A 13067-nucleotide genomic window follows, 5' to 3' on the forward strand; every position below is an offset into this window, starting at 1 on the left:
AATTTGTTCATAACTGACTTTCCTAGTTAAATAAATAAAATGAATAAATGTGCACTTGTCTCTCAAATACATTGTTACAGCTGATGGTTAGCTAGCTAGTGCATATTAGCCATTTTAGAATAGACATGACATCAATCAAAACACCTCAAAACGAGACATGTTATCATGTTGGAGTGGCAGGTAGCCTAGTTAGAGCGTTGGGCCAGTAACCAGAAGGTTGCTAGAGTGAATCCCTGAGCTGACACGGTAAAGATCTGTCGTTCTGCCCCTGAACAGGCAGTTAACCCACTGTTCCCTGGTGTCATTCTAAATAAGCATTTGTTCTTAACTTACTTGCCATGTTAAAAAAGAACAAGATGAAACAAGCCATCTACGATTCCTCACATGACAGCTTATTGTAATTGTTGCTAGCTGTCTGGTCATCCAGAATCCCCAAAACACTTATTACCCCCAAATAACCTTATTACGGTAGTCGGAAGTGAAAAAACAACATATGATGGCGATTTTCAAGTGGGAGGGAACGAACGAAGCCAGGACAAATTAAACACTCTTCGCCACGGTAAGCTGTCTGTCGATGTTATGTTCCGTTTTACTCTGTGTCGTGTTTAATTTTAACTTCAGTAGGTACGTTAATTCTGTGCAATTGGATTTGAAAATAGTTCGATAGATTAAGAGCTTAACTATCCCGGCAAATGCTTTCTTAAGCCCCTACATTAGAAGGTCATTTCTTTTGCCAGACTGCAGAGCATCAGCTAGCTAGCTAATTATACAGTCGTTGAGCATCAGGTTCATTCAGCAAACAAACATGGAGTGGGCTAATCAATTATGCGTGAGTGATCAATCGAAGTTAGAAAGATAACAATGTTTAAAATCAAATTTGTGCCATTACATTTGTCTTGATACAAATTAGCTTTTGAGGTGAATGAGAGCAGAGCCGAGGTAATGCTAACCATTCTGGTTAGCTAGCTAAATGTTGGCTAATGTTAGTAATCACAATGAGGAAGTGTGAAAATGTGTAACTAGTTAGTTATGATGATCATATTTTGCCAGGGCTTTTAACATTGTACCTTATCCACATAAGTAGCTAATTTACAGGGTATTTCAATATGTTCTTATGGCCCCGGGTATTTAAACTAGCATCTGATGTAGCTAAGCAGCTAGCGTGCCATCTAGCTAACACTATTAGCAACCTAGTTAGTTAATAACAATCGGTCAAACGCTTGATTTTGACAGCTGTCGAATGGCTCCTGTTCGCTGTCAATGCCACGCATTGTTTGTCAGTTTCAGCTCCTTTACTAAACCTTTAAAAAATTGTGATTCATTTACAGCAACTTGTATCTTTGGTGAATAACTGACTTAATGCTAACGTTAGATGCAAAGGCAGTCTGTGTTGAAGCAACATTTGCATTATGACAGCTGGCTGTTGACTGCCAGTTATTGCCATAACGCAGCAATTAGGCCTTACTGTGATCATACTCCGTTCATATATTTGTTCCCAAAGGGCCACAGATCTGGTGGTCATGATGCAGTGCTAACACAGGTCCTACACATTTGAATGTAGGTAACACATTTTATTCATGCATCTCAAACTATAACATTTTAGCTAACATTACTCTATCAGGGGTTGACCTACGACTTTTAGTCCCAGGGAATTTGAGGGTCCTGTCAAATGAACCACCACCACACAGCATTGCAATTAAGTCGCTCTGGATAAGAGCATCTGCTAAATGACTTAAATGTAAATGTAGAAACTTGTCCAGCCAGTGACAGGGAGGAGGGCAGCAACATTTTTCTTCCACCTGTCATTGTTCTCTTTGCCCATCCAGACGGCCTCTCAACAGGCATTGTGCTCTCTGCATTATCACTGTGGGAGCAGGGTGTGATAACATGGTTGTAGTAGTGGCTTTTATTTTATTGTTCATACAGTCTAACTTTACATTGTCTATAGAGCTACCTTGTGCAGAAAAAAAGTATTAATACTGGGTGTTAATGATGATGGATGAAATGGAGTCAACGCACTGACTGCTACAGCACCATTCATATTGCATCAACATGTGAGACAGATTGCCAAAATTCATCATATTGTTCTAAAGTTGGGGGGGTTCAGTGAAATAAGAGACAAATGCTTTTGTTTTCACAGCGTTTTTACTTTCAAAGCCTGCTAATTTCAATGTTGCTTTTTAGTATAGAGTAGTGTTTCTTTTGTTTTTGTGGGAAGACCTTTCACATAAAGGATAAAGTGGAATTCAACAACAGGAAATGGATAGTGCTGTGCTCTGCAGGGCTGCAGACTGAGATTCTGTAGACCCCAGAGGACACCACCAGTCAGGCTGGCTGATTGAGTATGTGCTGTTTTTTAGTCGACCAATGTGTTTTTACACATTGTCCATTGTGTTATTTCATAGAAAAACATCACAGCCAAGTGTCCAAGTGATGGAAGAAAGAACGTCCTCCTATTTTGCCTACACTTGCACTTTTACAGTTTCCTTTCTCCTTTGTGGATCCCTCTCCTTTTAGGAAAAAAATACTTCAGTGCTTGTTTTTCTCTTTTTCTTTCTCTCTCATTCCCTTGCAGGAGAACCGACAATTTGGATCCAAGATGACGGACTCCAAGTATTTCACCACTACAAAGAAAGGTCTTATAACCTATTACTTTCCAAAGTGAATTTCAATTTGGCCTATTTATTGTTAACCTTTATTCAGAGCTCAGCTTTAGGCTACTCTTGTCATATTAGTCATGAGTCATGACTTGTTTTTAGGCACTAATCCAAATGTTGTGTAACCAGTCAGGGAGACCTAGAAAATGTTATAGAAAAAAATGGCTCCCAACCACAAACTGTTTAAATAGTTCTATGTCACCTGAATCTCTATAATAATAATAAATGTGTTCATGTTGTGACTGGTTATATGCAGGGTACCCTACAGTGACTGGTTATATACACCAGTCTTGATCTGCTGCATTATGCATGACTACTCCACGTACACACACTTCTGCGATCTGTTATGTTCTGTTTTCATGTGTGCGCAGGAGAGATCTTTGAGCTGAAAGCTGAGCTGAACAGCGATAAGAAGGAGAAGAAGAAGGAGGCTGTGAAGAAGGTCATTGCCTCCATGACCGTTGGGAAAGATGTCAGGTGAATCCTGTTAGAATATGTCAGAACCCCATGGTGAAAAGATGTGCTATAACATTGTCCATTGCCACCCTCAGATGGCACTGTGTCATCTCTGAGAATGTGGTCAATCGTTATGCCCATCCTGACTCTGCTCCCACATAGAGACCCTATAATTCACGAGGAGCTGATTTCATAGACCCTCATGATCTATGTCTCCCCCTCCCCCAGTGCCCTGTTTCCAGATGTGGTGAACTGCATGCAGACTGACAACCTGGAGCTGAAGAAGCTAGTCTACCTGTACCTGATGAATTATGCCAAGAGCCAGCCCGACATGGCCATCATGGCTGTCAACACCTTCGTCAAGGTAAAGCACAAAACCAGGGCAGGTCTGACAAACAGTACTGACCTATTGCTCTAAAAGGTTTTCTCACTGTCTGTTAAGTTAGAGGACTGGTAGTGACATCTCAATACTCCTCAGTGTGTGAAAACTAACATATAGACTCTCCTCCCCCTTCAGGACTGTGAGGACCCTAACCCCCTGATCCGGGCCCTGGCTGTGCGTACTATGGGCTGCATCCGCGTGGACAAGATCACTGAGTACCTGTGTGAGCCTCTGAGGAAATGTCTGAAGGACGAGGACCCCTACGTGAGGAAGACTGCAGCTGTGTGTGTGGCCAAGCTCCATGACATCAACGCCCAGCTGGTGGAGGACCAGGGCTTCCTAGACACCCTCAAGGACCTCATCTCTGACTCCAACCCTATGGTGAGGCTCCCATGGCAGGGTGACCAGCCTGCTAGACTACCTGACCTTGGGTTAGACTACTGGCTATAGGGCTAAAGTCCTACTTTTCAAGAATGAGAGGTTACATTAAGTCATTTAGCATACGTTCTTATTCAGAGTGACTTGCAGTAGCTCTTAAAACACGGTTAATTTCAGTTCACATTTAACATTTTGAAGTTCGAGGGGACCATAACAATTAAAGAGTGTCTGTATAACTGCCTCTTTTGTAGTAGACAATTGTAAGCATTGCATATATTCATGCCACATATTCGAGTGAAATACAGATTAGTTACAAATGTCACACAGTGGACATGCAAAGAAGGGGTCGGGCGATAGTACACAGCGTTTGGCCAATCTACTGCTGCCCGCCAGCTCAAACTGGACGGACGTTATTCTGGTGTCTCTCAAGCAAGTCTTTGATCTCCCCAATCCACAGCTGCTGCTCCTTGTTGGGAGTTGCTCGCAAGCTCTCTCAGCACTCTCTGAGGCAGGCCTCAGGCAAGAAGGACCTCACCCTCTTCTGCTTTTCGACCCACCGGGGCAAGGATTGTGATGAATTGTGAGCTCCGTAAACAGCGTCCGGTCAATCTGCTGCTGCTTCTTGAGTTGCATGCCAGTTCTCTGGAATCAGCAGCTCAGGTCTTGGGGGCAGGAAGGACATTGCCCTCTTCTGCTGATATTTGTCCTCACTGGTGCAAGGACAGAAGCCTGGGGTGGATACAAGAGGGGCCTGGTGTAGATCACCAGAGACAGTGCTGGATGGGTCCTGTAATGCTCTCTGTGATGTAAACAATGGTCAGATGTGAGGGAAGTGTCATGGCCTCCATTCGCTGTTTGGCAATGAATGACTTCTGTTAACCTAGTGGGCTGCAATGAGATATAGTGGGGCAAAAAAGTATTTAGTCAGCCACCAATTGTGCAAGTTCTCCCACTTAAAAAGATGAGAGGCCTGTAATTTTCATCATAGGTACACTTCAACTATGATAGACAAAATGAGAGAAACAAATCCAGAAAATCACATTGTAGGATTTTTAATGAATTTATTTGTAAATGATGGTGGAAAATAAGTATTTGGTCAATAACAAAACAATACTTTGTTATATACCCTTTGTTGGCAATGACAGAGGTCAAATGTTTTCTGTAAGTCTTCACAAGGTTTTCACACACTGTTGCTGGTATTTTGGCCCATTCCTCCATGCAGATCTCCTCTAGAGCAGTGATGTTTTGGGGCTGTTGCTGGGCAACACGGACTTTCAACTCCCTCCAAAGATATTCCATGGGGTTGATCTGGAGACTGGCTAGGCCACTCCAGGACCTTGAAATGCTTCTTACGAAGCCACTCCTTCGTTGCCCGGGCGGTGTGTTTGGGATCATTGTCATGCTGGTGTGTTTGGGATCATTGTCATGCTGAAAGACCCAGCCTAGTGGTTAGAGCGTTGGACTAGTAGCCGTAAGGTTGCGAGTTCAAACCCCCGAGCTGACAAGGTACAAATCTGTCGTTCTGCCTCTGAACAGGCAGTTAACCCACTGTTCCCAGGCCGTCATTGAAAATAAGAATATGTTCTTAACTGACTTGCCTGGTTAAATAAAGGTAAATTAATGCCCTTGCTGATGGAAGGAGGTTTTCACTCAATCTCACGATACATGGCCCCATTCATTCATTCCTTTACACGGATCAGTCGTCCTGGTCCCTTTGCAGAAAAACAGCCCCAAAGCATGATGTTTCCACCCCCATGCTTCACAGTAGGTATGGTGTTCTTCGGATGCAACTCAGCATTCTTTGTCCTCCAAACACGACGAGTTGAGTTTTTACCAAAAAGTTATATTTTGGTTTCATCTGACCATATGACATTTTCCCAATATTCTTCTGGATCATCAAAATGCTCTCTAGCAAACTTCGGGCCTGGACATGTACTGGCTTAAGCAGGGGGACACGTCTGGCACTGCAGGATTTGAGTCCCTGGCGGTGTAGTGCGTTACTGATGGTAGGCTTTGTTACTTTGGTCCCAGCTCTCTGCAGGTCACTCACTAGGTCCCCCCGTGTGGTTCTGGGATTTTTGCTCACCGTTCTTGTGATAATTTTGACCCCACGGGGTGAGATCTTGCGTGGAGCCCCAGATCGAGGGAGATTATCAGTGGTCTTGTATGCCTTCCATTTCCTAATAATTGCTCCTACAGTTGATTTCTTCAAGCCAAGCTGCTTACCTATTGCAGATTCAGTCTTCCCAGCCTGGTGCAGGTCTATAATTTTGTTTCTGGTGTCCTTTGACAGCTCTTTGGTCTTGGCCATAGTGGAGTTTGGAGTGTGACTGTTTGAGGTTGTGGACAGGTGTCTTTTATACTGATAACAAGTTCAAACAGGTGCCATTAATACAGGTAACGAGTGGAGGACAGAGGAGCCTCTTAAAGAAGAAGTTACAGGTCTGTGAGAGCCAGAAATCTTGCTTGTTTGTAGGTGACCAAATACTTATTTTCCACCATAATTTGCAAATAAATTCATTAAAAATCCTACAACGTGATTTTCTTATTTTGTCTGTCATAGTTGAAGTGTACCTATGATGAAAATTACAGGCCTCATCTTTTTAAGTGGGAGAACTTGCACAATTGGTGGCTAACTAAATACTTTTTTTGCCCCACTGTATGTGCTCTTGCAGTCTAACTTGCTGATTTTCTGGCCCTCTCCTTCTCTTTCAGGTGGTTGCAAATGCTGTGGCAGCCCTGTCTGAGATTGCAGAGTCCCACCCCAACAGCAACCTGCTGGACCTGAACCCCCAGTCTATCAACAAGCTGCTGACGGCCCTCAACGAGTGCACCGAGTGGGGTCAGATCTTCATTCTGGATTGCCTGGCCAACTACACCCCTCGCGATGACCGCGAGTCCCAGAGGTCAGAAAGCACCGGATGCCTCCTAGTTTATTGCTTTATCTGACACACTGATTCTCCCTGTCAGTGTCCATGTCCATCTGCTGTATCTTAAGTGTACATTTACCCACTCTCTCCTCCCCTCTATTTGTACACGTCTCATCTCTGTCCTCCCCTCCCTCTCTCATTCTGTAGTATCTGTGAGCGGGTGACCCCCCGTCTGTCCCATGCCAACTCTGCGGTGGTGCTGTCGGCTGTCAAGGTGCTGATGAAGTTCATGGAGATGCTTCCTAAGGACCTGGACTACTATGGCACCCTGCTGAAGAAGCTGGCCCCGCCCCTGGTCACCCTGCTGTCTGCAGAGCCCGAGCTGCAGTACGTGGCCCTGAGGAACATCAACCTCATCGTACAGAAACGGTAGGAGGGATAAAGGGACTACCAACAGAAATGTGTCGCAGCTTAATACAGCTATTCAGTGTGTGTGCTGTCCTAATAGCGCTCTCGTCCCTATATCAGGGCTCTCCAACCCTGTTCCTGGAGAGCTACCCTCCTGTAGGTTTTCACTTCAACCCCAGTTGTAACTAACCTGATTCTGCTTATCAAGCAACTATTAGAATCAGATGCGCTAAATAAGGTTTGGAATTAACTTATAGGACAGTAGCTCTCCGGGAACAGGGCTGGAGCACCCTGCCCTATATAGTGCACATATTTTGACCTGGGCCCTGGTCCAAGGTAGTGCACTATATATGGAATAGAGTGCCATTTGGGATTTTACCAGTGATTCCTTGGCACATTAAATAGTTTGGTTGTGTTGGCTGTATTCTGCTAATTCCACCGTTATTGAACTGACAAATAAATGTTCTGTTGATGGCAATCATACATTTTTCTCTGTGCAGCCCAGAGATTCTGAAGCATGAAATGAAGGTGTTCTTTGTGAAGTATAACGACCCCATCTACGTCAAGTTGGAGAAACTGGACATCATGATCCGCCTGGCATCTCAAGCTAACATCGCCCAGGTGACCCACACACACAGTTACAGTTAGAACCTTTAGAAGCCATAATTATTGTATTTTTTAATAAGTAATAATTTGGGAAGTAACATGGACAAGCAGTAATGTGATTCCTAGACAAGATGAAAGCCAGTATCAGTGACCACATGCTGGCGTTTTTGTTTTAGGTGCTGGCAGAGCTGAAGGAGTATGCCACTGAGGTGGATGTGGACTTTGTGCGGAAGGCAGTCCGAGCCATCGGCCGCTGTGCCATCAAAGTGGAGGTGAGAGAGGGAAAGGAGATGTAGCTGTACAGTCGTGACCAAAAGTTTTGAGAATGACACAAATATTAATTTTCACAGTCACAGTTTGTGTGATGGCAATTTGTATATACTCCAGAATGTTATGAAGAGTGATCAGATGAATTGCAATTAATTGCAAAGTCTTTCTTTGCCATGCAAATTAATTGAATCTCCAAAAAACATTTCAGACCTCCCACAAAAGGTCCAGCTGACATCATGTTAGTGATTCTCTTGTTAACACAGGTGTGAGTGTTGATGAGGAGAAGGCTGGAGATCACTCTGTCATGTGGATTGAATTTGAAAAACAGACTGGAAGCTTCAATAGGAGCGTGGTATTTGGAATCATTGTTCTTCCTCTGTCAACCATGGTTAGCAAGGAAACATGTGCCGTCATCATTGCTTTGCACAAAAAGGGCTTCACAGGCAAGGATATTGCTACCAGTAAGATTGCACATAAATCAACCATTTATCGGATCATCAAGGACTTCAAGGAGAGCGGTTAAATTGTTGTGAAGAATTCTTCAGGTCGCCCAAGAAAGTCCAGCAAGCGCCAGGAGCGTCTCCTAAAGTTGATTCAGCTGCATGATCGGGGCACCACCAGTACAGAGTTTGCTCAGGAATGGTAGCAGGCAGGTGTGAGTGCATCTGAATGCACAGTTGAGGCGAAGACTTTTGGAGGATGACCTGGTGTCAAGAAGGGCATCAAAGAAGCCACTTCTATCCAGGTAAAACGTCAGGGACAGACTGATATTCTGCAAAAGGTACAGTGATTGGACTGCTGAGGACTGGGGTATAGTCATTTTCTCTGAATCCTTTTTCCGATTGTTTAGAGCATCCGGAAAAAAGCTTGTCCTGAGAAGACAAGGTGAGCGCTACCATCAGTCCTGTGTCATGCCAACAGTAAAGCATCCTGAGACCATTCATGTGTGGGGTTGCTTCTCAGCCAAGGGAGTGGGCTCACTCACAATTTTGCCTAAGAACACAGCCATGAATAAAGAATGGTACCAACACATCCTCTGAGAGCAACTTCTCCCAACCACCCAAGAACAGTTTGGTGACGAACAATACCTTTTCCAGTATGGTGGAGCACCTTGCCATAAGGAAAAAGTGATAGCTAAGTGGCTTGGGGAACAAAACATCAATATTTTAGGTCCATGGCAAGGAAACTCCCCATACCTTAATCCCATTGAGAACTTGTGGTCAATCCTCAAGAGGCGGGTGGACAAACAAACCCCCGCAAATTCTGACAAACTCCAAGCATTCATTATGCAAGAATGGGCTGCCATCAGTCAGGATGTGGCCCAGAAGTTAATTGACAGCATGCCAGGGTGAATTGCAGAGGTCTTGAAAAAGAAGGGTCAACACTGCAAATATTGACTCTTTGCATCAACTTCATGTAATTGTCAATAAAAGCCTTTGACACTCATGAAATGCTTGTAATTATACTTCAGTATTCCATAGTAATATCTGACAATATCTACAGACAGCAGCAAACTTTGGAAATTATTATTTGTAATTCTCAACTTTTGGCCACGACTGTACACAGGTCATATACATAGTGTTTTAAAGTCCTATACAGCAAACCCTCATGTTAACTGTACTGTTTTACTGCCAGCCTAATGAATGTGTGTCATGGGTTTACTGTGCAGCATGTGCAGTATATATGTCTGTGAAATGTTGGGGCTTTTTCATGCTTGTGATGACCAAGCCAGATGACTGTCACCATAAATATTGAAAGCCTGAATAATGCCGATTTTGGTAGGGTCTCTCTGGCCTGCTCTGTGTTTGGCTGACAGCATCTGTCTGTCTGTCAGCAATCAGCAGAGCGCTGTGTGAGCACCCTGCTGGACCTCATCCAGACCAAGGTCAACTATGTGGTGCAGGAGGCCATCGTGGTCATCAAGGACATCTTCCGCAAGTACCCAAACAAGTAGGTCACCTGTTGATGGTCAGGTCCAGGCCTGGTTATTACAGTGTCGCATCCCAAATGGCACCCAATTCACTATATAGTATGCTACTTTTGATCCGGGCCCATAGGGCTCGCAATTCTTATAACCCAGTTAGTGTTTGGTTTTCCTTATGAATGGATCCTCAAATCGTTTCACAATTATAACGCTAAATGAATGACGGATGGAAGAGGCACTGCGTATATCACAACTGAGTTAATCAGTGAAGGAGTCTAACCAGCACTTACAGATGTAAGTAGGGTAGTGTTATTTTTCTGTGCAAGATTTTTACTGGGAAACCATTCCAACCATCAAGATAGATAGGCTGTTGAGATCTGACAGGCAATCTCATTATTGTTTAAGGCAACCAGAAGTATAGCGATGGACTAAACCAGCCATGGACAATTTTGAGGGAGATTGATATTCAATGAGTCATACAGAGGTTGTATTACACCTCAGCAGAGATTGCCATGCTTGTTAAAATGGTCTATGGTCTCTGCTGTTGTCACTTAAGACAAGCATAGCATACTAGCACTAGCAAATGCATTCATACTCGCACATAGCTGCACCCACACACACTGGAGCCCTGTCTGTTCCGGCTCACTGCCACCCAGATCACATCTTGGCCTGAGAGGTAGCGAGAAAGCTCATTACCCTGACAGCGGGTTTTCTGCTTGGCTTTATCGTGAAAGGCATGAAAATGAGATTTTTGGCCGAATGAAGACTCCTCTAACCTCTCTCACTCATAGATATGCAAGGTGTCAGTCCGCAGTGCGTAGTGCTGAATCCTTGCCCCTGACAACGCTCAGGCAGCCCCAGGCAGAGCCTGACCCCTACTCTATCAAGGCTCAGTAGGCTGGATCCATGTGCCACAGACAGACAGACAAACCTCCTACCCACTTGAAACCCAGTCCATGTCGCCCTGCACCTACTTAACTTACTGGACTGCTGTTTACTGAACATGACCTCACAGCCACGAGTCACTCATTGAACCTGTATTACTCTGTAATTAAGTTTGTTAGCTGTTGCTGTATATTCCGACATTTTATTTATGCCAGGAAATGGATGATTGCGTACTGTTTGGTAACTCTTTTTAGGTGTTGTAGTGAATCATCGTAACTTATTGTAAAGACATTCTGTTCCCTTTTTTTCCTCTTTTTCTTTCTCCTCCAGCAAAAAGTGATGCAGAAAATAACAGTTCATCCAGCATGAAGTTTAGTAATTGTGCTCGCAAGAAAGCTCACAAAATGTTTTATGTGCAGTCATGTAAATACAGGGGCACAGAGTTAAACAAAAAAAGTCCTATAATTTAGTGAAGTGAAGATTCAAAGGCTGTGAAATGTTTCTTTGTCTATGCAACAGCATGAACAGATTCTATTGCCTTGCCCTTGGCTCGCATTACTGCTCCAGCACATCCTGTTCAGATGCTGTGTTGGCATTTATGCTAATACCATTCTCGAGGAATGCTGCAGAGTCGATAACATTTTATATTCAACTGACAACAGTTGATAAATATGGTAAAATGAGAAGAAAAAAAAATGACTGCAAACCTATTTCCCATTTGAAAATGTTTTTCCGTCTGTGTGTGGACAATGACTTGGTATTGAGTCATTAGTTCCTAACCATTGTCTGTTCCCAGGTATGAGAGTGTGATCGCCACGCTGTGTGAGAACCTGGACTCCCTGGATGAGCCTGAGGCGCGGGCAGCCATGATTTGGATCGTAGGAGAGTATGCTGAGAGGATCGACAACGCTGACGAACTGCTGGAGAGCTTTCTGGAGGGCTTCCACGACGAGAGCACCCAGGTCTGATTCACTCACACATGGGACATGTCCCAAATGGCACCCTATTCCCTATACGGTGCACTATTAGCCCTGGTCCCAAGTAGTGCACTACATAGGGAATAGGGTGCCATTTGGGATGCTAACAATATGCTGTTTACTGCTCACTGTAAACAGGCTTCAATGGAACCATTCTGTGCATACTGGGAGATATTGGGGGGGGCTGCATTACTAGCCCTATAGCAAGAGGGTAGCCCTATACTTGACTGGCTGACTTTGAAAAAGAGGGGTTGCTGTAGTCTCACAGGTTAACTGCTGTTTTAGCTCTCAAGAGGTAACAACAGCAGCTCTATGAAGATGCTGACTGGTTGGTTATGGCATGCTTAAAGGCACTGCTTGTGAAAGAGCATTGATTTACTCTAAGAATTCAAGCTGTTTTTGACAAAGTTAGGAAAAACTGTAGACTCGTGCAGAGACATTAAGTACCTAGTCTGTTTTTCCTATAAACGTCATCTTCTAACCAGTCTCTCGATGATGAAAATAATGGAAAAAAACATGACACTTTAATAGAAATTGAAGTCTAGTGTTTCCTCCTTGAAGCGGTTGGTATTATATCCTCCTCTGTGGATCCATGTATATAGAGTAGTCTAGAGTATTCTGCACATGTTTTCCTTCGGGATTAGCTCTGCTTGTTTGGAAACCACAGGCTAAGCCATAGATTAAGAAATTCTGCTCCATTTTAGCAGGACAGATTTAGACGTATTGATGCATTGGAGAGAGATTTTTGTTCGGGCTGTTGAGTTGTAATTTTTTTCAGTATAAAGCTCTACATGCCAAAATCTTTGTAGAGTACGTGTTTAGTTGGAAGTGTTGTGCAAATGCTGTTTAGTGCATACATGCAGTATGTAAACTCAGCAAAAAAAGAAACGTCCTCACTGTCAACTGCGTTTATTTTCAGCAAACTTAACATGTATATATTTGAATAAACATAAGATTCAACAACTGAGACAAACTGAACAAGTTCCACAGACATGTTAGTAACAGAAATTGAATAATGTGTCCCTTAACAAAGGGGGGATCCAAATCTAAAGTAACAGTCCGTATCTGGTGTGGCCACCAGCTGCATTAAGTACTGCAGTGCATCTCCTCCTCATGGACTGCACCAGATTTGCCAGTTCTTGCTGTGAGATGTTACCTTACCCTTCCACCAAGGCACCTGCAAGTTCCCAGACATTTCTGGGGGGAATGGCCCTAGCCCTCACCCTCCGATCCAACAGGTCCCAGACGTGCTCA

The 13067-nt window shown here is 43.8% G+C and overlaps 1 protein-coding gene across 7 annotated transcripts in view; it reads left to right on the forward strand.

Annotated features, from left to right (window-relative positions):
• The first annotated feature begins 460 nt into the window (after positions 1–460).
• Positions 461–13067, forward strand: part of LOC124034273 (AP-1 complex subunit beta-1) — a 56296-nt gene continuing 43689 nt past the window's right edge. The window contains exons 1-12 of one of the 7 annotated variants that reach the window (XM_046347224.1): positions 461–559; positions 2576–2636; positions 3029–3134; positions 3342–3477; positions 3631–3876; positions 6271–6315; positions 6589–6779; positions 6951–7172; positions 7652–7772; positions 7934–8029; positions 9862–9977; positions 11633–11798. In XM_046347224.1, the coding sequence (XP_046203180.1) occupies positions 2600–2636; positions 3029–3134; positions 3342–3477; positions 3631–3876; positions 6271–6315; positions 6589–6779; positions 6951–7172; positions 7652–7772; positions 7934–8029; positions 9862–9977; positions 11633–11798 (1482 nt within the window). In that variant the 5' untranslated portion in view covers positions 461–559; positions 2576–2599. The other 6 variants (XM_046347226.1, XM_046347220.1, XM_046347221.1 and 3 more) reach the window with 6 other exon arrangements.

Source organism: Oncorhynchus gorbuscha, linkage group LG04 (genome assembly GCF_021184085.1).
Source record: "Oncorhynchus gorbuscha isolate QuinsamMale2020 ecotype Even-year linkage group LG04, OgorEven_v1.0, whole genome shotgun sequence".
NCBI classification, from domain to species: Eukaryota; Metazoa; Chordata; class Actinopteri; order Salmoniformes; family Salmonidae; genus Oncorhynchus; species Oncorhynchus gorbuscha.